We start from the raw sequence: 27,592 nt of genomic DNA on the forward strand, positions 1-27,592 counted from the left end.
TATGCCAGCAATCACTAGCTCGAGAGGCCGCAGGGAAACCAGAAACAGTGGAAAAGGGCAACAGCAGCGAAAGAGTGAATCGGTGGACGCACGAGGTGAGGGGTGTCCGGCAACCCCCGAGAGAGGGAGACCGACGGCTCCACCCCCCAACCTGGTGAGGGATGGAAAACATTCCTGATTAAGGAGCTGACCGCAATGAAGGATGAGATAAAGGTGGAGATCCAGGTGGCAGTCAGGGTGGCAGTGGCACTGGCCACCATGCAGATGGCGCTCGATGGGATGGGAAAGAAGCAGAGAAGAAAGATCCAGGAGCTCAAAAAGACATCAGCCGACCAAGTGACAGAATCACCGCTCTGGAGGTAGAAATAAAGAGGTCGGAAGTGACCCAAGGGAACCTGAAAGGGAAGGTCGAGGACAGAGAGAACTGGTCCAGGCAACAGAATATACGAATAGTGGGCCTGCCAGAGGGGATTGAGGGCAGAGACCCAACTGACGACATGGCCCAGATGCTGGGCAACTTGGGTGGAAGGGACTGCTTCCCCAAGCTGCCGGAAATCGACAGGGCACACAGGTCACTCCAACCAAAGGTCAAGGCCAGGGAGCAGCCGAGAGCGATAATCGCCAAGCTGCACAGGTACCAGGATAGTGAGAGGGTCCTGCGTTGGTTTGACAGACCAAATCAAGTAGTTGGGAAGGACACAGAATAAGGGTGTATCAGGACATTGGGGCAGACCTGGCAAAGTGCAGGGCCGAGTTCAACCACGCCATCGGCCCTGTACAAGAATGGTATAAAATTCAGGATGTTATTCCCAGCCAGGCATTGGGAGATATTCCAGAATAATGAACATTATTTCACCACCCTGGCAGAGGTGGACATGTTTGTGCGTGCAAACAGCCTGGAGAAAAGGCAAACAAAGCAGTGGTGAGGAAGACAAAGGGAGAAAAAAAAGAAAGTGACGGACATGGACAATTTTTGCGGGACGGCACTGCCTCGCTGTGAGTGGTAGCACTAGCTCATAGGAGGGAAGGAGCGAGGGCAGAGGAGCACTGGAGAGAGTGAGGAGGAGACAGCGAGGACAGCAAAGGAATGGGCACAGAAGGGGGTCAGAGCCACCATGGAAGGGGGCACCAACTAGCAGGGAACTAAGAGGGGGGGGGGGGGAATAGAGGAGGGAATCGGGACCACATGGGGGACATAATGATAAGGAAGGATTCCAGACTGGCTGCAGCAGGTCAGGTTCTTGTTGATGGTACAAGGTGGCACCACAAGCAGCCACTTTGGATGGTCCCTAAACAAAGGGAAACCCCGGAGTGCAGGAGCTCACCCACATGGTGTACACATCGTTGGCGGCCATGTTGGGTGACCTCTGGACATTGGGAAACTCCAGAGCATAGGGACCTGGCCTCATGAAGAGAACAGTGACTGCGGCCATTTTGGATGGCCACCTAACAAAGCGAGAGCCCCCCCCCCCCCCCCCCCCCCGCGAATGTTGCCCGCATCCACCCCGTCCCCCACGAGTGTGGGGCGCATCCACCAGGTAAGCATGGTTGATCCCTCAGGGATACACACACACATACCCCCACCAGGATTATCACCTGGAACGCAAGAGACTTAACAGCCCAGTGAAAAGTCTTCGCCCACCTGAAAAGTACGAAAGTCGGCATAGTCCTCCTCCAAGAGAAGCACCTGAGAGAGAAGGACCAGCTGCGGGTAAGGAAGGGCTGTGTGGAACAAACCTATCATTCCTGTAGCATTCGAGGCCTTCTATCTGGGACTATACACCACCTTGCCCCCTGACGGGGACTCGGGGATGAAACAGTTACTCAATGGACTGGACAAGCCAGTCGTGGGGAACGACAGACAGAGGGAGCTGGAAGCCCCAATAGGACAGGAAGAGATCATGGAGAGCATCAACTCCATGCAGGCAGGGAAGGCGCCAGGTTCCCAGCGATCTTCTACACATTTGCACCGGCTCTCGACCCGCACCGGCAGGCGATGTTCGCAGACTCGCTAGCGAGGGGCAATCTGCCTCCAACGCCAACACAGGCCACCATATTGCTGATACCCAAAACTGACAAAGACCCAACGGAATGCGGATCATACAGACTCATTTCGCTGCTCAATGTGGACGCGATAAACTCACAAACGTCCTGGCCAAGGAAACGGGACAACTACATACCAGAGATGGTCACAGAAGACCAACAGGCATCGTTAAGGGTAGACAGCTAACTGCAAACATCATCCGGGGAGTGAACACTAAAGCTGATCATCTCTCTGGACACAGAAAAGGTGTCAACAGAGTCGTGTGAAAGTACCTCATTGAGGTACTGGAGCGGTTTAGGCTATGGACAGGGTTTACCTCATGGATAAAACGCCTGTAAAACGCCCCCAAGGTGAGCGTTCGAACCAACACCAACAGCTCTGATTACTTCCAGTTGCACAGAGGCACCAGGGATGCGCGCTGTCCCCGCTCCTGTTCGCCCTGGCAATTGCCCTGCGAGACCAGAGAGGCAGGAAGGGAATCTGAAGAGGAGGCTGAGAACACAGAGTCTCATTCTATGCGGATGATCTGCTCCAATAGACCTCGGACCCGCAAAGCGGCATGAATGAAATCACGAAAGTTTCTGGGCGAGTTCGGAGCCTTCTCAGGCTACAAACTCAACCTGGGCAAAAGTGAAGGTTTCCTGGTAAACCCAAGAGGAGGGACAGAGCTGGATGGTCTACCATTTAAAATAGCCCAAAACAAATTCTGCTGCCTGGGGATCCAGATAGCGCACCACTGGACCGAATTTGCAGTACTACCACTGGGCAACCACAGCCAAGAGAGTAAAGGGACCGGTGAAGGAACTAAACACGGAATGGGGATGGAGGAGTCCTCCTGTACAGTGACAACCCTCCGGGCCCTCACCACAATAGCGCTCCCACCCCCACCAGCAAAACACTCAACCAGCCTAGTGGTAGTAGCAACACCAGAACCTGGAACCAGATGAGGCAACACTTCGTGCTAACCGAGGTGTCCACCAGGGCTCCATCTGCAGCAACCATAGGTTTCCAGCAGCCCTGCTAGACGCCACCTTTTAAGAGTAGACGACAGGACGTGGGGACACTGACAGTTCAGGACCTTTACACAGGGAACAAACGAGTGACCCTAGAAGAGCTGACAGAGAGACTCAAACTCTCTGGATGGACAGGAACTCAGACATCTGCAGGTCAAAACCGTCCTCCGCTTCGCAAGAAGACGATGAGATACCCGAAGGCCCGGAGACACAATGTTGGAGGAAATACTGGATACACAGTCTGGAAAAGGGGAACTGTGGGGACATATATGGACAACTTTTAAAAAGGACACGCTCCCCACTGGATGGAACAAGTAAGAAATGGGAGGAAGAGTGGGGATTCTGGAGCGAAGCACTGAACAGGGCCAACTCCACCACCTTCTGCGCAAGGTTTACCTCATGCAGCTTAAAGTGGTGCACAGGGTACACCTGACAAGAACCAGGATGAGCAGAGGAGGGCAAATGTGAACGATGCCAGGGAGGCCCAGCCAACCACGCCCACATGTTCTGGGCCTTCCCCAGACTTGCCGGTTTTTGGACCGCCTTCTTTGAGACAATGTCCAAGGTTTCTGGGGTGAGGGTGGAGCAGTGGCCGAGAGTGGACGTCTTCGGGGTATCGGACCAGCCAGAACTTCATATGGGGAAGAGGGCCGATGCCCTTGCTTTCGCTTCCCTAATCGCTCGCCGGAGAATCCTGCTCGGCTGGCTATCAGCAGCACCACCCACAGCTGCAGACTGGCTAGCAAACCTATCGGAATTTCTCCTTCTCGAGAAGATCAAGTACACCATCCGAGGGTTGGAGATGGCTTTCACCAAGCGTGGGAGCCATTCATCAGCCTGTTCCAAGACCTGTTCGAAGTCAACAGGGCCACAGAGAGCGGACAGGAACAAGGAGTGGGGGGGGGGGGGGGGGGGGGTGGCTAAACTGGAGGAAACACCAAGGGGGAGCGAGAGAAGACCAACACAGGGACCAGAGGGCGCAACACAATGTCACAAGAAAAAGACAAACACCAAACAAATCACTAAGGTGTAAGAAAGGGCCTAGGATAAGACTTGGAATGAGCAAAAGAGGGGAAGTTTGGGGGGGGGGGGGGGGGGGGGGGTGTCAACAAAAAGGTAGAACATGTAACTTGCTACTGTTGCATCCAAATGTTTTTCTTTTTGTATGTACAGTTTAAAAATGCAAAATTTAATAAAATTATTATTATTATTTTTTTTTTTTAAAAACAGTGACGGGTGACTTGACTGAAGGGTGACTTGACTGAAGTATACAAGTCCTGAATGGTCCTGCACGGAAATTATGTTTTCTTTTGTGGGCGAGTTTTAAAATTAGGGGTCGCCCTTTTAGGACAGAAATTAGGAGAATTATTTTCTCTCGGAAGGTTGTACAGCTTTGAAACTCTCTTAGAATCACAGAATTTGCAGTGCAGAAGAAGGCCATTCGGCCCATCGGGTCTGCACTGGCCCTTGGAAAGAGCACCCTACTCAAGCCCACACCTCCACCCTATCCCCATAACCCAGTAATCCCACACCATTTGTTTGGACACTGAGGGGCAATTTAGCATGCCAAAACCACCTAACCTCCACATCTTTTTGGACTGTGGGACTGTAGACTTTGGACTCTTGTCTCAGAAGATGGTGGACAGGGGGTCATTTAATATTTTTAAGGCGAAGGTAGATTGATTTCCTTGCCGAACAAAAGATTATCGGAGGTCGATTGGAATGTAGAATTTGAAACACAAACAGATCAGCCATGGTCTTATTAATTAGAGGAGCAAGCTCGAAGGACCGAGTGGCCTACTTCTGCTCCTATTTCATACGTTTGTAGAACTGAAGTCCTGCAACTGTGCTACCCACAAATGTGATACCTACAATGGGAATTAGGAGGGAAACTCTCCACTGGTTGGAGTCATGCCGAGCACAAAGGAAAACTGCTGTGGTTTTTGGAGGTCAATTACCTCTGTCCCAGGACATTGCCGTAGCAGTTTCTTAGGGTAGTACCTTGGATCCAATAATTTTCAGCTGTGTAATCAATTACCTAACCTCCATCAGAAAGTCACAAGTGGGGGCTTTTGTGGTGGAAGTAGAGTTTTTGAATCATTTTAAGACAGAGGCAGATAGATTCCTGTAAGCAAGGGTGTGAAAGGTTATCAAGGGTAGGCAGAATGTGGGGTTGAGGTTACAATCAGGGCAGCTATCATCTCACTGAATGGCAGAGCAGGCTCGAAGGGCCTGCTCCTAATTCATATGTTCTTCAGAAACCTTCAATGTACTTTTGGCTAATGGCATTCAACTAGTTCATGCAGGTTTGAATCGGTGTTATTTCCCAAACAAGTATTGTTGTTTCCATTACTATGAGAAAAGCGTTGTTAGAAAAGCCTATAGAAGTACAAATCCAACTTTACTGTTACAATGTTAGATTAACTTAACTTTTATACAATCTGTTGTGTTTGAAGGATCAGACACATACATAAACACAATCTTAGCAAGGTAGCATCAAGACACCACTAATGGCACTAAAGCACTCTCAAATAAGTAAAGAACTGCAATGTACATGAATACAAATTAAGAGCAACAAACTGAATTCCTGCTTAAGATTTACATCCCCATAAGCCAATGCAACAGCATTAGTGCAAACTAGGTTGTCTGAGCAGCTGTCTAACAAGAAGAATGAGAACATCACTGTTACCAACAGCAACCAATAATGAATCGTAAAAAATGTTTTACATTACCACAACATTTAGAGTATTATTGTAAAGGCCCAGGCTTGGCACAATGGTTAGACCGGACCGGACTTGGTAATCACGGAAACCACCTCCCATCGAGAGAATGGTGATATTTCTTAAATCTTTTTCCTTGAGAATCCAGTAATTGTTCACAGTGGTGTAAAAGTCTACAAGAGTGAATGTTTTTAGTTAATTAAAAGTCTATTTCATACATTTGATACTATATTTTTCTTTAACCAGGTTACATGATACTGTATTTTAAGTTTCAAAAGGACTAGTATACCCTTGGAAAAAGATGGCAAGTTATAATTTAGTGACATGTGACATCCATGGCTCCTTTAACTAATATTTCTCTGACTAGATCTTTCACAGCAATCGCTGAAACACAAATACAACTTTAACATCTTACATTTAATACATGATAAATTGAAAATAAAATAAACATTAAAACAATATTTGAAACACAGAAATAGCCAATTCTACAATCCAGCTGCTGTGTTTTACAACATAACTACAAAAAAAAACTTCCATCTACACACCAACTATAGGCCAGTCAGTTCAACCTCAGTGGTGTGCAAACTTTTAGACCATTCAAGAGAACATTGATAATCATTTGGACAAATGTGGGTTTATTAAGGAAGGCCAGCATGGAGTTAAGAGCAAATTTCTTGGTTTTTTTGATGAGGCAACAGTGGGTTGATGAGTATACTGCTATCGATGTTGTGTACATGGGCTTCCAGAAGACATTGGATAAAGTGGCACACAACAGACTTTTTTTTAAATTTAGGAGTACCCAATTATTTTTTTCCAATTAAGAGGCAATTTAGCGTGGCCAATTCGCCTACCCTGCACATCTTTTGGGTTGTGGGGGTGAAACTCGCGCAAACACTGGGAGAATGTGCAAACTACACACGGACTGTAACCCAGAGCCGGGGTCAAACCTGGGACCTCGGTGCCGTGAGGCAGCAGTGCTCACCACTACGCCACCGTGCTGCCCCCATCACACAACAGACTTGAGAGCAAAGTTAAAGTTAATGAATAGAAGGGACGGTAGCAATATGGATACAAAATTGGCTGAGTGTTAGGAAACAAGGAGTACTGGTGAATGGCTGTTTTTCAGGCTGAAGGGAGATTTATATCAGAGTTCACCAGGGATTGGAGTTAGGTCCGCTGCTCTTCCTGATGTATATATTTTTATTTAAATTTAGAGTACCCAATTCATTTTTTTCCAATTAAAGACAATTTAGCATGGCCAACCACCTACCCTGCACATCTTTTGGGTTGTGGGGGCGAAACCCATGCAAACACGGGGAGAATGTGCAAACTCCACACGGACAGTGACCCAGAGCAGGGATCGAACCAGAGACCTCGGTGCCCCGAGACAGCAGGGCTAACCCACTGCGCCACCGTGCAGCCCTTTCCTAATATATATTAATGACTCAGATCTTGTACAAGGCACAACTTCAAAATCTGCGGATGAAACAAAACTTGGAAGTATTGTAAACAATGAAAAGGATAGTGGGCACGATTTAACCACCGCGTTGTGCCTGGTGTGGATGAGTGCACCAGTTAAATAGCGGGAAAGGCCAAAATCGAGATTCTAACCCCATCGTACTCTAACCGCCACGTTCCCGATGGCGAGTTCCGGATCTCGCCCAAATATGACCAGTATATGCTTAACCCCAATTGCCTTAATTATTTCCATCTCATTAGAGAGATTGAAGTCGAACATAATGGCCTCCTGGGAATTAACCAGCTCCTCAGTGAGGAATCGCATAGCTGTAGTTTAGTACTCCTTTTTAAAAACATGAAGCTGGTGCAATGGTGCTGAGGGGGACTGAAAAGGTGAGTCACCATTTCCATTTTCGGGCATGCAGCTAAAGGGCACTGGAGCTCCTGCCCCAGTGCTTGAGAGAGGGGGGTGCTTGAGGAAGGGGGGCTTGGTCAGGGGCTGACCTGGGCCCAGGGGAGGGGCTCAGTGAGGCCTTCAAGCCATTTTTAAATATTGTGAATACCCATAAGAAGGCAACTACAGCAGCTGCCTGTCTGTCCTACCAACACTTCCAGGACAGAACCCTGCCACAGGCTGCAGGGTTGCTGGAAGAGGTGAGTGCATATTTAAAAGAGACTTCAGTTCCTGGAGCAGGCCACAGGTTGCAGGGTTGCTGGGAGAGGTGAGTGCATATTTAAAAGAGACTTCAGTTCCTGGAGCAGGCCACAGGCTGCAGGGTTGCTGGGAGAGGTGAGTGCATATTTAAAAGAGACTTCAGTTCCTGGAGCAGGCCACAGGCTGCAGGGTTGCTGGGAGAGGTGAGTGCATATTTAAAATAGACTTCAGTTCCTGGAGCAGGCCACAGGCTGCAGGGTTGCTGGGAGAGGTGAGTGCATATTTAAAAGTGCTTAGTTTACAGGTCGCGTAGCAGTTGGAGGCTTCAGTTCCTGGAGCGGGCCTATTGGCTCATTGGAAATCAGGCAGGGTACAAAAGGTGTGGCAGGAGTGCCTTTAGTCACGGAGTGCTGATTGGAACAGAGTGCATCTGAGTTTAGGTGAGTAACTGAGCGCTGATTGGAACAGAGTGCATCTGAGTTTAGGTGAGTGACTGAGTGCTGATTGGAACAGAGTGCATCTGAGTTTAGGTGAGTGACTGAGTTCGGGTGAGTGGCGAGAGAGGGCTGTGTTTTTGTTGGTGTTCGGTTTATCCTGGAGGTTCTATAAAAATTTTTTTTTTTTTTTTTTTTTTAAATTATTTAAATTAATTAACTAGTTGAATATGGCTGGACAGGTGATGTGCTGTTGCTGTATGATGATGGAACTGGTGGATCCCATTGAGACCGACAGTGATCACATCTGCAGCAAGTGTTGGCTGCTCGAAGAACTTTGGCTCAGAATTGATGAGCTGGAGACCGAGCTGCACACACTGCGGCACAGCAGGGAGGGGGAAAATTACCTGGACACTTTGTTTCAGGAGGCAGTCACACCCGGCAGAATAAGTACTGTTAATTCGGTCAGTGGTCAGGGACAGAGTGGTGTGACTGCAAGGGAGGCAGGTAGGGGGATACTGAGTTTAGGAGTTGAGGAGCCTCAGCCCTTGACCTTGTCCAACAGGTATGAGGTACTTGCTCCCTGTGTGGCTGAGGAAGAGGGTTGTAGGGAGGATGCGTTGACTGACCACTGCACCGTGGTACAGGAAGCCATTCAAGAGGGGGGAGCAAAAAGACAAGTGGTAGTTGCAGGGGATTCTATCATTAGGGGGATTGATGGAATCCTTTGTGAGCCAGATTGTGAGTCCCGCATGGTATGTTGCCTGCCCGGTGCCAGGGTGAGGGACATCTCTGATCGGCTTGAAAGGATTTTGGAGAGGGAGGGGGAGGATCCAGTTGCTGTTGTCCACGTTGGGACTAACAACATAGGTAAGACTAGGAAAGAGGACCTGTTTGGGGATTATCAAACACTAGGGACTAAATTAAAGAACTGGTCCTCCAGGGTTATAATCTCTGGATTACTACCCAAGCCACGTGCCAATTGGCATAGGGTTGAGAAAATTAGGGAAGTTAACACTTGGCTAAAGGAGTGGTGCGGGAAAGAGGGATTCCATTTCATGGGGCATTGGCATCAGTACTGGGGCAGGAGGGACATGTACCGTTGGGACAGTCTTCACCTGAACCATTCTGGGACCAGTGTTCTAGCGAATAGGATAAATAGGTTGGTCACAAGGACTTTAAACTAGCAAGTTGGGGGGGGGGGTGAAGCTATGGACAGTATAATGGTTAATGGAGAGCAAGGCAGCAGGTTACGTGACAGATTATTATGTAGAGATATGGGTTCAAAGACAAGGAAAATTAGGAGAAAGGGCAAGAGGAAAAATAATTTGCGAAAAGTTACTGATCAAGGTGTTAGGATTCATAACAGACATAAAAAACAGCATAAGTGTACTTTACCTGAATGCTCGTAGTATACGCAATAAGATGAATGAGTTGATGGTGCAAATCATCGTGAATGACAATGATTTAGTGGCCATTACTGAAACATGGTTAAAAGATGGTCACGACTGGGAGTTAAATATCCAAGGGTATCAGACTATACGAAGGGCGGTGGTGTAGCTTTATTGTTTAAGGATGGCATCCGGGCAATAGTAAGGGATGATATTGGTGCTATGGAGGACAAGGTTGAATCAATTTGGGTGGAAATCAGGAATAGTAAGGCGAAAAGGTCACTGATAGGAGTAGTCTACAGGCCACCAAATAGTAACACGATGGTAGGGCAGGCAATAAGCAAAGAAATAACAGATGCATGTAGAAATGGTACAGTGGTTATCATGGGAGATTTTAATCTGCATGTCGATTGGTTTAACCAGTTTGGTAAAGGCAGCCTTGAGGAGGAGTTTATAGAATGTGTCCAGGATAATTTCCTGGAACAGTACGTGATGGAACCTACAAGGGAACAAGCGGTCCTAGATCTGGTCCTGTGTAATGAGGCAGGATTGATTAATGATCTCATAGTTCGGGATCCTCTTGGAAGGAGCGACCACAATATGGTGGAATTTAAAATACAGTTGGAGGATGACAAGGTAAAATCAAACACTAGTGTTTTGTGCTTAAACAAAGGCGATTACAATGGGATGAGAGAAGAACTAGCTATGGTAGACTGGGAGCAAAGGCTTCATGGTGAAGCAGTTGAGGAAAAGTGGAGAACCTTCCGAGCGATCTTTCACAGTGTTCAGGAAAGGTTCATACCGACAAAAAAGAAAGACGGTAGAAAGGGGGAAAAAAATCGACCGTGGATATCCATGGAGGTGAGGAAGAGTATCAAATTGAAGGAAAAAACATACAAAGTGGCAAAAATTAGTGGGCGACTAGAGGACTGGGAAGTCTTTAGGGGACAACAGAAAGCTACTAAAAAAGCTGTAAAGAAGAGCAAGGTAGACTATGAAAGTAAACTTGCTCAGAACATAAAAGCAGATAGTAAAAGCTTCTACAAATATATAAGACAAAAAAGAGTGGCTAAGGTAAATATTGGTCCTTTGGAAGATGAGAAGGGAGATTTAATAATAGGAGACGGGGAAATGGCTGAGGAGCTGAACAGGTTTTTTGGGTCAGTCTTCACAGTGGAAGACACAAATAACATGCCAGTGACTGATGGAAATACAGATATGATCGGTGAGGACCTTGAGATGATTGTAATCACTAAGGAGGCAGTATTGGGCAAGCTAATGGGGCTAAAGGTAGACAAGTCTCCTGGCCCTGATGGGATGCTAAAAGAGATGGCTAGGGAAATTGTAAACGCACTAGCGATAATTTATCAAAATTCACTAGACTCTGGGGTGGTCCCAGAGGATTGGAAAGTAGCAAACGTATCACCACTGTTTAAAAAAAGGAGGTCGGCAGAAAGCGGGTAATTATAGGCCGGTAAGCTTAACTTCGGTTGTAGGGAAAATGCTGGAATCCATCATTAAGGAGGAAATAGCGGGGCACCTGGAGGGACATTGTCCCATTGGGCAGATGCAGCATGGGTTCATAAAGGGTAGGTCGTGTCTGACTAATTTGGTAGAATTTTTTGAGGACGTTACCAGTGCAGTAGATAACGGGGAGCCAATGGATGTGGCATATCTGGATTTCCAGAAAGCTTTTGACAAGGTGCCACACACAAAAGGTTGCTGCATAAACTAAAGATACATGGCATTGAGGGTAAAGTGGTAGCATGAGTAGAGGATTGGTTAACTAACAGAAAGCAGAGAGTGGGGATAAATGGGTGTTTCTCTGGTTGGCAACCTGTAACTAGTGGGGTCCCTCAAGGATCAGTGTTGGGCCCGCAGTTGTTCACAATTTACATAGACGATTTGGAGTTGGGGACCAAGTGCAACGTGTCAAAGTTTGCAGACGACACTAAGATGATTGGTAAAGCAAAAAGTGCAGAGGATACCGGAAGTCTGCAGAAGGATTTGGACAGGTTAGGTGAATGGGCTAGGGTCTGGCAGATGGATTTCAATGTTGCCAAGTGTGAGGCTATCCATTCTGGGAGGAATAACAGCAGAATGGATTATTATTTAAACGGTAAGATGTTAAAACATGCTGCTGTGCAGAGGGACCTGGGTGTGCTGGTGCACAAGTCGCAAAAGGTTGGTGTGCAGGTGCAACAGGTGATTAAGACTAATCGAGTTTTGTCTTTCATTGCTAGAGGAATGGAGTTCAAGACTAGGGAGGTTATGCTGCAATTGTATAGGGTGTTGGTGAGGCCGCATCTGGAGTATTATGTTCAGTTTTGGTCTCCTTACCTGAGAAAGGACATATTGGTACTGGAGGGAGAGCAGAGGAGATTCACTAGGTTGATCCCAGAGTCGAGGGGATTAGATTATGACGAGAGGTTGAGTAGACTGGTACTGTACTCATTGGCGTTTAAAAGGATGCGGGGGGATCTTATTGAAACATATAAAATTATGAAGGGAATAGATGGGATAGATGCGGGCAGGTTGTTTCTACTGGTCGGGGAAAGCAGAACTAGGGGGCATAGCCTCAAAATAAGGGGAAGTAGATTTAGGACCGAGTTTAGGAGGAACCTCTTCACCCAAAGGGTTGTGAGTCTCTGGAATTCCTTGCCCAGTGAAGCAGTTGAGGCTCCGTCTTTAAACGTTTTTAAGAAAAAGATAGATACCTTTCTAAAGAATAAAGGGATTCGGGGACGTGGTGTACGGGCCGGAGAGTGGAGCTGAGTCCACAAAGATCAGCCATGATCTCATTGAATGGCGGAGCAGGCTCAAGGGGCCAGATGGCCTACTCCTGTTCCTAGTTCTTATGTTCTTATATGCTGACAATCACTTTAATTCCCTTTGACGGTGAGCAGCCTCTAGCTTCACAGCAGGTTATTGCTAATAAGGAATTGGCCTTGTTTGCTGAGAGCACACCACAGCTCTCAAGTGGCTTCCTTGGGTACACGTGCCATGTCTCAGACGATTATTGCACCACATTTCAATCAAACTTTGAACCCCGAGGGCAGCAGGGTGGCGCAGTGGTTAGCACTGCTGCCTCGCGGTGCCGAGGTCCCGGGTTCGATCCCGGCCCCGGGTAATCGTCAGTGTGGAGTTTGCATATTCTCTCGGTGTCTGCATCTCCAAAGATGTGCAGGGTAGGTGGATTGGTCACGCTAAATTGCCCCTTAATTGGAAAAAAATGTTAAATATTTTTTTTAAACTTTGAAGCCTGAACAGTTTGCCTGAACTCCAGAAGTGTCAGCACCATAGAAGCAGCAGCAAACAATCAAACACTCAGGAGCTGGGCTTCAGTACTGGGGATAACCTTGCAACCAAAGGGCAAGTGTGTGAACCAGGGGAGGACACCCGAGCACAGTCTCCCTAATATTTCAGGCAGAGGTCTGGGGTGCAGGGGCTCCTGATAAGGCTGGTTGCGAATGTGCAGAGCGAGGTTTTCCAGCACAATTGGCTCACTGGATAATAATCTTTATTATTTTCACAAGTAGGGTTGCATTAACACTGCAATGATGTAACAGTGAAAGTCCCCTAGTCGCCACACTCCGGCACCTGTTCGGGTACACGGAGGGAGAATTCAGAACGTCCAATTCACCTAACAGCACGTCTTTCCGGTCTTATGGGAGGAAACCGGAGCACCCGGAGGAAACCCACGCAGACACGGGGAGAATGAGCAGACTCCGCACAGACAGTGACCCAAGCCGGGAATCGAACCTGGGACCCTAGTGCAGTGAAGCAACAGTGCTGACCACTGTGCTACCGCGATGGCACTCAGAAGGTAGAACACTTAAGAGTGGGAGAGGCTTGGGGGATTTGAAGGTCCCGGGATGGAAGCACTAACTGATTGTTAGTCTCTCTCTTTGTCCAATTCCTTACAGATCCAAAATGGGTGGTGATGTCAGTCCCGCAAGGGATGTCCTCATGCTTCTGGTGGCAGCCCAGGCAGTCAGACGCCAGAAAAGGCAGCAGCGTTGACGAAGGCTGGAAACGGCACCCATATGCAGGGGAACCATCACACACCCTGAAGACCCGGCTGCTCATTAGGTTGAGGGGGAACCTAAAAGTGGACGCCAGCGAGGAGATGACAAACAGCATGTTCCATAAGAGACTCCGTCTCAACAAAGAAACAGTGCGGCATCTGTGCCATGTCCTCGCGGACTTGATACCCAGTGGAGGAGGAGGACACCCACTCCGGTGGAAGAGGACCATGGAGGTCACTGCAGCCTTGTATTTCTATGTCACCGGTTCATTCCAGGGCTCGAGTGGGGACGTGTGCAGCATTTTATAAGCTACAGCCCACAAGTGCATCTGTGAGGTCACGGATGACCTGTATGCCCAGGCATCACTTGATCAACTTTGAGCTGGACCAAGCCCACCAAGATTCCCAGGCTGCCGGATTGTCCACAATCACTGGGATGCTCCAGGTCGAGGGAGTAATTGATGGCTTGCGTGTTACCTTGCATGCACCGGCAGCAGGGAGCACCGTTCATTAACAGGAAGGGGTTCCACTCCCCGAATGTTCAATTGGTGTGCGACAACCACCTCTGGATCATGCACATATGTGCACACTTCCCAGGGAGCATGCATGACAGCTATATCCTTGGACACTTGGAAATTCCCACTGTCTTCTAGAATCACTCCAGAATGATGAGTTGACTTTTTGGGGATATGCGATACCCGCTGAAGTCCTGACTGATGACGCCAGTGCAGAGGTCAGAGATCCGATATAACCGAGGCCCATGTTGTCACCCATGCTGTTATTATTCGGTGCTGAAAATGTGGTTCTGATGCCTGGATGGCTCTGGTGGTGCACTGCACAACACCTCCTACAGGGTCATCAGGATGATCGAGACTCGATCGATCCATTGGACCTTCACTTGGGACCGCCTAAAAGAGTGCGAAAGTTCCAGGGATAAAAGGTGCTACGTAGCCCACCACTCACTCTCTCAACTGCCTTCCACACTACAGCTTCATCAACCAACAACAACGGTGAACCCATCACCAGCCAAGAAGAGGACCATCCACGCCATCAACAGAGGGGCCAGAACAGAGGACACAGACAACCAGCTCCAAGAACTCCAGACTCCAGGCACTGCCAGACTACCAGATCCCAGATAAGGCCATATCTGCTCTGTTCTTGCCAGTCACCTGGAAGTTATGTTAAGGTTGTTTTAGTGTATTAGTTTATAGTCCAATGTGCATGAATGTGTGATTGATTAGTATTAACCTTGTGCGTGTATTAATAAACTATTATTGTATTGAACAACTTGTGTGATCATTTGTCCACCATATACGGGTTAAACACACACTGTGGTTTAGAAGACACAACAGTGCTTTCAACAAGGAATTGGATTATTACCTAAAAAGGAAAAACATTGCAGGGAAACAGGGTAAAGGCAGGAGAATGGTATTAGGTGAATTGCTCCTTCAGATGATCAGCTCTAACACTATGGGCCTCCTTCGGTGCTGCAACCATTCTATGAGAGCACTTTACAACTAATCAAGTATTTTTGAAATGTATTGACAGTTGTAATGTAGGAATCGTAGCAGCCAATGAATGCACTGCAAGCTCCCACAAAAAACCATGAGGCAATGACCTGTTCATCTGTTTTAGATTTGGATGGAGGCATAAATGTTGGCAGGCATAACAGGGGAACACCACTGCTCCTTTCCAAATAGCGTTCTGTGATATTTTACCAGAGGGCAGACTGGACCTCAGTTTTATATCTCATTCGAAAGATTGCATTTCCATAGTGCAGCACTCCCATTGTACTGCATGGAAGTGTCCGCCTACATTGTGCTCAATTTTCAAAAAGAGGGCATGAAACCACGATCCTCAAGTCTCAGAGGCAAGAGTGCCATCGCTGAGCTACATTTTAAAGATAATTCATTGGCTAATTCCCGTGGACACGAAAGCCTCTGTCAATGCAAGCTTTTTCTTATTCCTTTCTCTTATCACTCTGTACCATAGCTCACCTATTCTTGACTACGTCAACATCTGAAATTCTTCCCTTTCTCTGTTACTCACTACTCAGAATTACACTATGCTTTCTTTCTTCAACTTAGTTATGTAGCATTGACATTTTTTTTTAAAAACTACATTAAATTTATCACTAACATAAATACAACATTGTTTTACAGCATCAGGACCACAAAACATATACCATTGGGTGCGAAACACTTTGAAGGTATATTTGACTACATAGATCTTCCCTTTAAAATGTGAATTCTAACAAATATTATTAACTATGCAACTGTGTAGATGACTACCTTACTTTCTACTATAAAGAGCAGTAGCTCATGTTCTATTATAATATCAGACTTCTATTTTTGCCATTTCCTTTCCCTCATTATCTAGGAGTGGAAACACACCAAAATAAAGTTGAAAACAATGGAATTTTTTTGACACATTTTTCCCCCAAGTACTCATTCATTTGCATACAGAATAACAATTCAGAATTATGACATTTATAAAATCTCCCATTTTATCTCACTTTGTATTAGCTCTCTTCACATATTTCCTTTCCGCTGACCGCAGTTTATTGATAGATCATACAAAATGGGAATAGGAGAATCCCCTCATGCAGTCATTGGGAACTGAAGGAGTATGGAGGATAGTCCAGTAAAAGGAATTCATCGGTTGTCTCGAGTTAATACAGGAAATATTCCTGAAAATCTATTTTTGGCTGACTGCCAGCAGTTCGAGGAGACATCCAAAGCAGATTCCACGGGTGTCATTCTCCGACCCCCCCAGCGGGTCAGAGAATGGCCGTTGGCCGCCGTGAATCCCGCCCCTGCCGGTTGCCGAAGTCTCCGGTACCGGAGATCGGGCCGCGCCGGTTGGCGGGCCCCCCCGCTCAATTCTCCGGCCCGGATGGGCCGAAGTCCCGCCGAGAAATTGCCTGTCCCGCCGGCATAAATTAAAGTAGGTATTTACCGGCGGGACAAGGCGGCGCGGGCAGGCTCCGGGGTCCTGGGGGGGGGGGGTCTGACCCCGGGGGGTGCCCCCACGGTGGCCTGGCCCGCGATCGGGGCCCACCGATCCGCGGGCGGGCCTGTGCCGTGGGGGCACTCTTTCCCTTCCGCCTTCGCCACGGTCTCCACCATGACAGAGGCGGAAGAGACTCTCCCCACTGCGCATGCACGGGAAACTGTCAGCGGCCGCTGACACTCCCGCGCATGCGCTGCCCCGAATGTCATTTCCGCGCCAGCTGGCGGGGCAACATACGCCGTTTCCGCCAGCTGGCGGGGCGGAAATCCCTCCGGCGCCGGCCTAGCCCCTCAATGTCGGGGCTCGGCCCCCAAAGATGCGGAGCATTCCGCACCTTTGGGGCGGCGGGATGCCTGTCTGATTGGCACCGTTTTGGGCGCCAGTCGGCAGACATCGCGCCGTTTGGGGAGAATTTTGCCCCTCATTCGTTGCATCTGCAACATGTCTGCTCAACCCCACCTAAACTAGGTAACTGTCAAATTTATGACGATCAAATTAAAACTGTCAGGCACTGATACAGGAGTGAACACAGTTGTGCAGTGTCTTGCACAACCCCAATCACTTAGCATAACTCACTAAAATTCAATATTGCTTGCACACCATGTATTTAATGTACATCATACTCTAACCAAAAAAATACAATTAAAGGAAAAATTATTTTGATAAATCTTTCCCTTGTCTAAATTTGTTGAGGTAAACACCTGTATAAATCAACTGAATTTGGACAGGCAAAAGCTTTGAGAGTGAGATCATGCCAGACTTACCTTTGAGGTAGCGATCCACTAGTAGGACTGGTGCAACATGAGGCGTGGCTTGAGTTATAATAAGACTTATCAATGTAGGTTTGAAGTTGGGTAAAGTGAATAGTGCTCGAGCAATGATGCCACCCATTGAATGTCCCACAATAGCAACACTGCAGGGTGCAACCTTTTGATCCTATGGACACAAACAGATCAAAGTTAACTTCCTAGTAACCATTTTGGGTAAACAACTTTGGGTAAACTATAAGAGATGGCATTAAATTGGTTATGCACATGCGAGAAAATTTTAAACAAGGCTGAAATTGAAGAAATGCAAAATGGAAAGATTTATTGAAAATAAAAAGTTCATATTAATATTGTTAGAACTTTGCATTATATTTGTCAATCCATCCACAAATTTAGTACAGATATCTAATTCATAAGCTCTGCTCAACCAATTCAGCTTTCTGATGGTGATGGATAATCAAAGCTGAAACGTTAAAGGATAAAGTTCTGATTTCGCTGTGACCATGAGTAAAATTTCTCCTCATGGCAATAGTCTTGGGGAAATGTATTACTTTATAAAGTAGCATTAAGCCCCTTCTAGTAAAAAGAAATTTTAAGCTTGAGCCACTGGCATGTGGTTTATGAGTTCTGCAATAGAGCTGCAAGGCCAAGCTTTAAAATGATCATTTTACGTAAGGTTTTTCTTAACTTAACATTTAACTTAGAGAAGTGTCAAGATGACAAGAAAATAGAAACATGCACTTCAGTCTCTGGAGATTATTATTTAAATGCACAAATCTGATTATTCATATACTTCTCATTAAAGATTCTGGGTATAATTAGTATAGGAACAAGTGTATTTCCTGCGGCTGTGCTCATAATGAGGCAGAGAATATGCCAACGGCTTTGGAGTGTTGTAGTGAAAGGGAATGAAGGAAGTGGAAAATCCTAAAATAAGTGCAAGTAGGTGAGGTGTTTCTTGATTTGTACATGTGGAATTTTGGCCAATAGGGAAAGTGTGCCATGATCTGCATGAGACAATTAAAATGTGGCATACTTTATGCAAGATTGTTTTATGTATAGCAGCATCTGTGACACTATTCGTGGTAAATCAGACAACATGCTGTTTCGCAATGTATTAACACAACTTATTATTCTGCTGCTACAGTGCTTCTCTATTTTAAAGACAAAATGTTTGTATACAAGTTAAAATGTCACTCAGCTCAATTGTTCACAGTAACACAATAAATAAGAGCAGAAGACCATCCGGTCCTTAGAGCCTGCTCTGCTCACGGCTAATCCTGGGCTTAAACTCTAGTTTCCCGCCCATTCCCCGTATCCCTCGATTCCCGAGACACCAAAAACCCCTCTAACCCTGCCTCAATTTTACTCAACATTGGAGAATCCACAGCCCTCTGTGATAGAGAATCCCAAAGATTTACAACCCTTTGAGTAAAGTAATTTCTCCTCATTTCAGTCTTAAATGATGGGCCTCTTACCCTGAGTGTGTCCCAATGGTTTAGACTTCCCGGCCAATGGAAACAATCTCTCAGGGTTGACCCCATCAAACTCCTTCGCCTCTCATTCTTCTAAACTCCAGAGAATGTAAACCTGACTTACTTAGCCTCTGATGATAGGACAGCCACCCTCACCCCAGCGACCAATATAGTGCACCTTTGTTGTACCGTCTCCAGTGCAAGCACTGTATAATCCATTCTAAAATGTGGAGACCAAAACTGCAAATATCCAAATTGGGTCTGACCAAAGCCCTCTACAATTGTAGCAAGACTTATTTATCCCCAAACTCCAATCTCCTTGTAATAAAGGCGAATGTGCTGTTTGCTTTTGATAATTTACTACACCTGTATTCTTACTCTGAGTCCCTTGCATGAACATACCCAAGTCTCACTACTGATCATCAACACTAACAAGTTTCACCTTTTAAAAAATATTCTGCTCTTCTATTCTTACCAATAAAGTGAATCACTTCACACTTCGCTACATTATAATCCATCTGCTATCTTGTTGCCCACTCACTTAACCAATCCATATCACTTTGCAGCCTCTCTGCGTCTTCTCACACTTTTCCATCTAGTTTGGCATCATCAAACATTGATACATTACTCGGTCTTCTCAAACAAGTCATTAATACAGATTGTAAACAACTGAGGCCCCAGCACTGATCCCTACAGCACTCTACTATTCACTGCTTGCAAAAAGTCCTGTTTATGCCAACTCTCTGCTACCTGTTAACCAATCCTCTATTCATGCTGATAAATTGTCCTCAACTCGCATGAATTTTTATCTGGTCTATTAACCTTTTGTGAGGCACCTTATTAAACGTCTTTTGGAAATTCAGGTATCTGGTATCAACCCCGCAGGTTACATCCTCAAAAAACTAATACATTTGTCAAACAGGACTCGCTCTTAATAAAACCATGTTGATTTGTTCTAAGCATACTATGCTTTTCTAAGTGCATTGTTAAGACTTCCTTAATAATAGATTCCAGCATTTTCACCAACAACTGATGCCAGACTAACTGCAGTTCCTTATTTTCTCTTCCTCCTCTCTTGAAAAGTAATAGAACATTTGCCAGCTCCAAACTGATGGGATCGTTCCTGTATTGAAGGAATTTTGGAACATCACAGCCAGAGTGCTATCTCTGCAGCTACCTCTTTAAGAACCCTTGGTATAAGCCATCAGATTGGATTGGATTTGTTTATTGTCATGTGTACAGAGGTACAGTGAAAAGTATTTTTCTGCGAGCAGCTCAACAGATCATTAAGTACATGGGAAGAAAAGGGAATAAAAGAAAATACATAATAGGGCAACACAAGGTGTACAATGTAACTACATAAGCACTGGCATCGGATGAAGCATACAGGGTGTAGTGTTAATGAAATCAGTCCATAAGAGGGTCATTTAGGAGTCTGGTGACAGTGGGGAAGAAGATGTTTTTTTGAGTCTGTTCGTGCGTGTTCTCAGACTTCTGTATCTGCTGCCCGATGGAAGAAGTTGGAAGAGTGAGTAAGCCGGGTGGGAGGGATCATTGATTATACTGCCCGCTTTCCCAAGGCAGCGGGAGGTGTAGATGGAGTCAATGGATGGGAGGCAGGTTTGTGTGATGGATTGGGCAGTGTTCACAACTCTGTGAAGTTTCTTGCGGTCCTGGGCCGAGCAGTTGCCATACCATAGGATGCTTTCTATGGTGCATCTGTAAAAGTTGGTACGGGTTAATGTGGACATGCCGAATTTCCTTAGTTTCCTGAGGAAGTATAGGCGCTGTTGTGCTTTCTTGGTGGTAGCGTCGACGTGGGTGGACCAGGACAGATTTTGGGAGACGTGCACCTCTAGGAATCCCTAGAAACCTGAGTGAACCACAGATATGTCTTTCTTACTGAATTTTTATTCTGCAACGGAATGGATTTTTATTGAACATTTTCAATTGTTTCTTTAAATGTTTCACACTGTTCATTTACCTCCATACCTTTTAGCCTATTTACCCAATTAGCCGTAGCCAGTTCTCCCATTAAGACCTGGGGGTGTCAGATTTTAGCTCCTTAAGTTTCTCTAATACTTTTCCTCTGCTGATACTCGTATCCTTAATATTCTCGCTCGTTTAGCTCTGAAATGCTGTGTATTTCTGGTACAAAACGGGAGTCTTCTACTGTGAAGACAGACACAAATAGGTGTACAATGCCACTAGCATTTCCTCATTCTCCATGATAATTTCTTCTGTTTCTGATTCTAGCAGGCCAACCTTAACTTTAGCTACTTCCTTTTTATAGCTACTTCCTTTTTATATGCTTTTAGAAGTTTTTACATTATGTTTACATATTTCTCGCTGGTTTATTCTCATATTCTAAGTTTTCCCATTTCATCAAATTTGGCATCCTTTGCTGATTTTGAAAGCACTCTCAATTCTCACTTACTTTTGTTTTTGCAACATTGTTCGCTTCTTTTAATCTAATATAATCCTTAAATTCTTGAGTGAACCACAGATGTATCTTTCTTGCTGAATTTTTATTCTTCAATGGAATGGATTTATATTGAACATTTTCAATTGTTTCTTTAAATGTTTCATTTACCTCCATACCTTTTAGCCTATGTACCCAATTAGCCGTAGCCAGTTCTCCCATTAAGTTAAGAAATATTACAGGTTACAATTTGTAGTTTCAAGTTGCTGTTTAGCTGCCACATTGCTTTGCAGGAGTAAGGAGTAATAAAGTGGAATATCTTTTGCTCCTCAGTAGCAGTGCTGCAAGATTTGTCTACAAAAGTAACCTAAGGACACACCCGGGCATCCCCTGTTGGGAAGTGATCTGAATCAGTCCTTTGACAATTACAAGCTAATTATTGCTGAGGAGGTTTTTCTGGATTGGGTCTACATGGTTCCTTTCCATGTTACCTCAATAACCTTTTCAGGTTATCTGAAGGCAAGTGCCAGGAAATAACTGGTTTCTTCTTGTGACCAGGGGAGTGGGAGGTCCAGTAAAGGAATCCACAATGATATATGGTCAGAAACCCCCATGACAAGAGGTGGGTTCTGCCAAGGCAGGCAAGTGATTGCAAGGATTTCTCAAAATGTAAGCACTCTCTGCACCATTGTGAAAAGTTAAAAACCAAGCTGGCCACAGAAGCCATCATTGTGAAGGCGGATCCCCCTACAGAATGGGTTGAGTTTGCAGCTATGACCGTCACATCCCAGGAGATCCGTGCTTGGCTGATTGAAAGCGCACCCCCCCACCATCACTGGTCTGCCACCAGGTGGACTCCTCCAGTTAGCTGCTGGATTCCAACCACATCAGGCCCATGGGTGTGGGGGTCTACTTGGTTAACTGCTGCTTTCGGGCAAGTAGCCATCTCCACGCTGACCCTGCCTCTGGCAAGATCGCTCAGGTGTAAGAATGTATCGGGTGGCCAACCTGGCATGGTGTTTTCCAACTTTGCTCTTGCTCGTGTCTTCGAACCCACTTCCGCAGGCCTTGGTCCTGTGAGTCAGTTCCCATCTTGACCTGGTATTTGTTAATGGTCCAAACAATATCCAGGAATTAGAACTCTGAGGGACAACATTCGCAGCATATTTTGAGAGTTGGGAATGACAAAGACCAAAAAGGTAGAAACAAAACTTTAAAAAGACCAAAAATAAAACAAAGGGACAAATTAATAGATAGGAGGTTGCTGGGCAATACTATGAGACAAGAGCAAAGTCTAATCTATACCTCATCTCAAATCTCAAAAAATACCACATACAATACCAGTGTCACACTGAATATTGTAAGCTAATTAATGTCAAATTAAAATAATTTTGTATTAGCACACTCAGTCATGTTCACCTATCACCCCATGGCCTCACTGATCTACATTGAATCCTGGTCAAGAAACATCTTTATTTAAAATACTCATTTTATTTCTGATCCCTCCACGGTCTTGTCCCTCCCTATGTCTATATACGCTTCCAGCACTACACTCCTCCAAGGTAGCTGCGCCTCTTGAGCATCTCAGATTTTAACCGCTCTAACACGATGGCTGTGCCTTCAGTTCCCTAGGCTCGAAGCTCTGGGAACTCCCTTGCTACACCTCTGCACTTCTTTTCCTAATTTTCCTCCTTTAAAACCTTATGCCTTTGATCAAGCATTTATCATTTGGCTTAATATTTTCTGACATGGCGTGGTGTCATATTTTGTTTCACAATTCTCTTGTCAAGTGCTTTAGGAGGCTTATTAGAATCCGTACAGTGCAAAAGGAGGCCATTCGGTCCATCGAGTCTGCACCAACCCTCAAAGAGCAGCCTACCTAGGCCGACTCGCCCACCTTATCCCTGTAACCTCACCTAACCTGCACATCCCTGAACACTAAGGGGCAAATTCCTTTTTTAAAAAATCATGGCCAATCCACCTAACCTGCACATCTTTGGACTGTGGGAGGAAACCTGAGCACCCGGGAGGAAACCCATGCAGACACGGGGAGAAAGTGCAAACTCCACACAGTCACCCAAGGCCAGAATTGAACCCGGGTCTCTGGCACTGTGAAGCAGCAGTGCTAAGCACTGTGCCACATTCAGACCACAAGAACACTGCAAGAGCAGTTAAATGGTTGTTCAAACATTCTCTGCCATTCAACATAGTCATGATTGACCTTGGGGGTTAACTCCACTTTCTTGCCTACTTCCCATATTCATTAATTGGCTGAGACCATAAATCTGTCCATCCCAGCCTTAAATATAGACACAATGGAATATTCACAATCTTCTGCTGAGTAGAGAATTCCAAAGATTCACAAGGCACGGGAAAAGAAATTTCTCCTTATCCCACTCGTAAATGATCAACCCCTCATCCTAAGACTTTGCCCCATTCCCCAGCCAGCAGAAACAATCTCTCAGTAGCTACCCTTGCTGAGTATAGGTCCAAATTACAGTCTCTTGTCAAGGACAACCCTCTCAATCTGGGGATCTCAAACAATGATGAGACAGAGTACAGGAATGAGATAGAGAATCTGGTGAACTGGTGCAACGACAATAATCTCTCTCTCTCAATGTCAACAAAACAAAGGAGCTCGTCAGCGACTTCAGGAAGTGTAGTAGAGAACATGCTCCTGTCTACATCAATGGGAACGAAGTAGAGAAGAGTTGAGAGCTTTAAGTTGTTAGGTGTCCAGATCACCAACAATCTGTCCTGGTCCCCCCATGCCGACACTATAGTTAGGAAAGCCCACCAACGACTACTTTCTCAGAAGACTAAGGAAATTTGGCATGTCACCTACGACTCTCACCAACTTCTACAGATGCACCATAGAAAGCATTCTTTCTGGTTGTATCACAGGTTGGTATGGAGCCTGCTCTACCCAAGACTGCAGGAAACTACAAAAGGTCATGAATGTAGCCCAATCCATCACGCAAACCAGCCTCCCATCCATTGAGTAGGTTCTGCTGACTGCCTGTCCCAGGTTCGTCCTCTCGCCCGCTCTTCTAGGTGCGGCTGACTGCCTGTCCCAATGTACTACTCTCTCACAACTGTCTGGAGGCATTGACAATATTGTGGGTAATCTACAAGGTAGATGGTTCGGAGGATATGAAATTGGGGAGGGAGTAGTGCAAATAATTTGTGATCATCATCCCATTAATTTCTCATTAAGTTCTCAAGTTCGAAGAAACACATTTGATTTTCAAAATAATCCTTTCCAGTTCTTCAGACTTCTTCAGGTGCTTCAGATGAGACATCTTTCCCTGCGTGCGATATGTCTTCCACATCTCCTTTTGTGTTCTCAGTCATTGGCTCAGAGCAACTCTCACCCTGCAACACAATGCACTTTTGAATGCTAAGGCACATCACCCTCAATAGTAAAATAACAAAGTAAAAGCCTGAGGCAGGTAGTGCGGGAGTCCACTGGGTCCATCTTCTTCTGACATATTTCCCATTTTAGATACTGCTGGGGCAGATGGTTTCTCAGGGGAATGCAGCAAGAGTCAAGTCTGTGGCATCACAAGCGGCTTCAGCTACATGGGGGTGGGGCGAGAGCAATAGCCATTGGGGATTCAATCATAAGGGGGACAGATGGACATTTCTACAGCCACAGATATGATACCAGGATGGCATGTTGTCTCCCTGCCGTCAGGGTTAAGGATGTCACTGAGCAGCTGCAGGATATTCGAAAGAGAAAGAGTTAACAGCCAGAGGTAAAGGTGGAGGTTCTGCAAGGAGAATACAGGGAGCTAGGAAATAATTTAAAAAGTAGGGCCTCAAATGGTAGTAATCTTAGCATTACTTCCAGTGTCACATGCGAGTGAGATCAGGAATAGGAGAATCGACCAGATGAACGCATGGCTGGAGAGATGGTGGAGGGAGGTATTTTGATTCCTGAGGCATTGGGACCAATTCTGGGGAAGATGGAACCTGTACAAGCTGGGCGGGCTGCAGCCCAACTGGACTGGGGCTAATATCTTCGCAGGGACATTCACAAATACTGTGGGGGAAGCTTTAAGCTAGAGTGACAGGGAGATGGTAACCGGAGTAGAGAAACACAAGATAGGAAAACAAAGATAGAAAAGTAGAAAGCAAAAGTGGAAGGCAGAGGAAACAAGGGCTAGTAACAAACAGAGCCACAATACTAAATAAGATATGTAAATACGTTGAAAAGACAAATCTAAAGGTACTATTTCTGAATGCACAGAGCATTCATAATATGTAGATGAATTAACAGCACAAGTAGTTGTAAACGGGTATAATATAATTGCGATTATGGAGACATGGTTCAGGTTGACCAAGGCTGGGAATTAAATATTCAAGGGTATCGAGGCACGGAAGCACAGTGGTTAGCACCGTTGCTTCACAGTGCCAGGGACCCGGGTTCAGTTCCCGGTTTGGGTCACTGTCTGAGTGCAGTCTGCACGTTCTCCCAGTGATTGCGTGGGTTTCCTCCAAGTGCTCCGGTTTTCTCCCACATGTCCCGAAAGACGTGCTTGTTGGGTGAATTGGACATTCTGACTTTGCCCTCAGTGTATCTGAATGGCGCCGTAGAATGGCGACTAGGGCCTTTTCACAGTAACCTCATTGCAGTGTTAATGTAAGCCTACTTGTGACACTAATAAAGATTATTTAGGATGAACAGAAAAAAGGAAAGGGAGGTGGGATGGCATTGTTAGTAAAGGATGAAATCATTAAAATAGTGAGAAAGGATACTGGTTCAAAACATCTAGATGTAGAAATAGTCTGGGCGGAGCAAACATTAGTGGGGGATGGCATTATACAGGAAATTAGAGATGTAATAATGGGGCTACAGTAATCATGGATGACTTTAATCTGCATATTGACTGGGCAAAACACATTAGGATAAATAATATTTTGGATGAATTTCTGGAGCGTATTCATGATGGTTTTTGTGTGTTGTGGAATCAACTAGAAAACAGGCTATCCTAGATTTGGTATTGTGCAATGACTAATCTTGTTGCGCGGGATCCTTCAGGGAAGAGTGACCATAACATGATAGAATTCTTCATTGGGATAGAAAGTGAAGTAGTCCAATCCTAAACTAGGGTCCTAAATCTAAACTACAAAGGTATGAGGGATGAGTTAACTGTGACAGATTGGGTAACTTCTTGAAAGGCGTGATGGCGGATAGGCAATGGCTAATATTTAAGGAACAAATCCATGCATTGCAACAGTTGTACATTCCTTTCTGGCACAAAAACACAACAGAAAAAGTGGCACAACCATGACCAACAAAATAAATTCGATCCAAAGAGCAGGTCTATAAAATTGTCAGAAAAAGTAGCAAGCCTGAAGATTGGGAGCATTTTAGAATTCAGCAAAGGAGGATTAAGAGATTGATTAAGTGGGGAAAAATAGAGTATGAGAGTAAATTTGCAAGGGACATAAAAGTGAACTGTAAAGGCTTCTTTAAGTACATAAAAAGAAAAAGGCTGGTGAAGTCAAATGTAGATTCCTTACAGTCCGAAATGGGAAAAAAAATATAGATAAGTCCCCGGGTCCTGATGGGATTTATCCTAGGATTCTCTGGGAGGCCAGGGAAGAGATTGCTGGACCTTTGGCTTTGATTTTTATGTCATCATTGGCTACAGGAATAGTGCCAGAGGACTGGAGGATAGCAAATGTGGTCCCTTTGTTCAAAAAGGGGAGCAGAGACAACCCCGGCAACTATAGACCGGTGAGCCTCACGTCTGTAGTGGGTAAAGTCTTGGAGGGGATTATAAGAGACAAGATTTATAATCATCTAGATAGGAATAATATGATCAGGGATAGTCAGCATGGCTTTGTGAAGGGTAGGTCATGCCTCACAAACCTTATCGAGTTCTTTGAGAAGGTGACTGAACAGGTAGACGAGGGTAGAGCAGTTGATGTGGTGTATATGGATTTCAGCAAAGCGTTTGATAAGGTTCCCCACGGTAGGCTATTGCAGAAAATACGGAGGCTGGGGATTGAGGGTGATTTAGAGGTGTGGATCAGAAATTGGCTAGCTGAAAGAAGACAGAGGGTGGTGGTTGATGGGAAATGTTCAGAATGGAGTTCAGTTACAAGTGGAGTACCACAAGGATCTGTTCTGGGGCCGTTGCGGTTTGTCATTTTTATCAATGA

At 45.7% G+C, this 27,592-nt stretch overlaps 1 protein-coding gene across 2 annotated transcripts in view; it reads right to left on the minus strand.

Moving 5' to 3' along the window:
• pgap1 (post-GPI attachment to proteins inositol deacylase 1) overlaps positions 1 to 27,592 on the minus strand; it is a 263,763-nt gene that overhangs the window by 206,917 nt on the left and 29,254 nt on the right. For both annotated transcript variants that reach the window (XM_072478690.1, XM_072478698.1), the window contains exons 4-5: positions 17,519 to 17,690; positions 5,790 to 5,950 (exon numbers count right to left, since the gene is read on the minus strand). In XM_072478690.1, the coding sequence (XP_072334791.1) occupies positions 5,790 to 5,950; positions 17,519 to 17,690 (333 nt within the window). The remainder of the gene's footprint in view (positions 1 to 5,789; positions 5,951 to 17,518; positions 17,691 to 27,592) is intronic.

This window comes from Scyliorhinus torazame, chromosome 2, assembly GCF_047496885.1.
Source record: "Scyliorhinus torazame isolate Kashiwa2021f chromosome 2, sScyTor2.1, whole genome shotgun sequence".
In the NCBI taxonomy this organism is placed as follows: domain Eukaryota; kingdom Metazoa; phylum Chordata; class Chondrichthyes; order Carcharhiniformes; family Scyliorhinidae; genus Scyliorhinus; species Scyliorhinus torazame.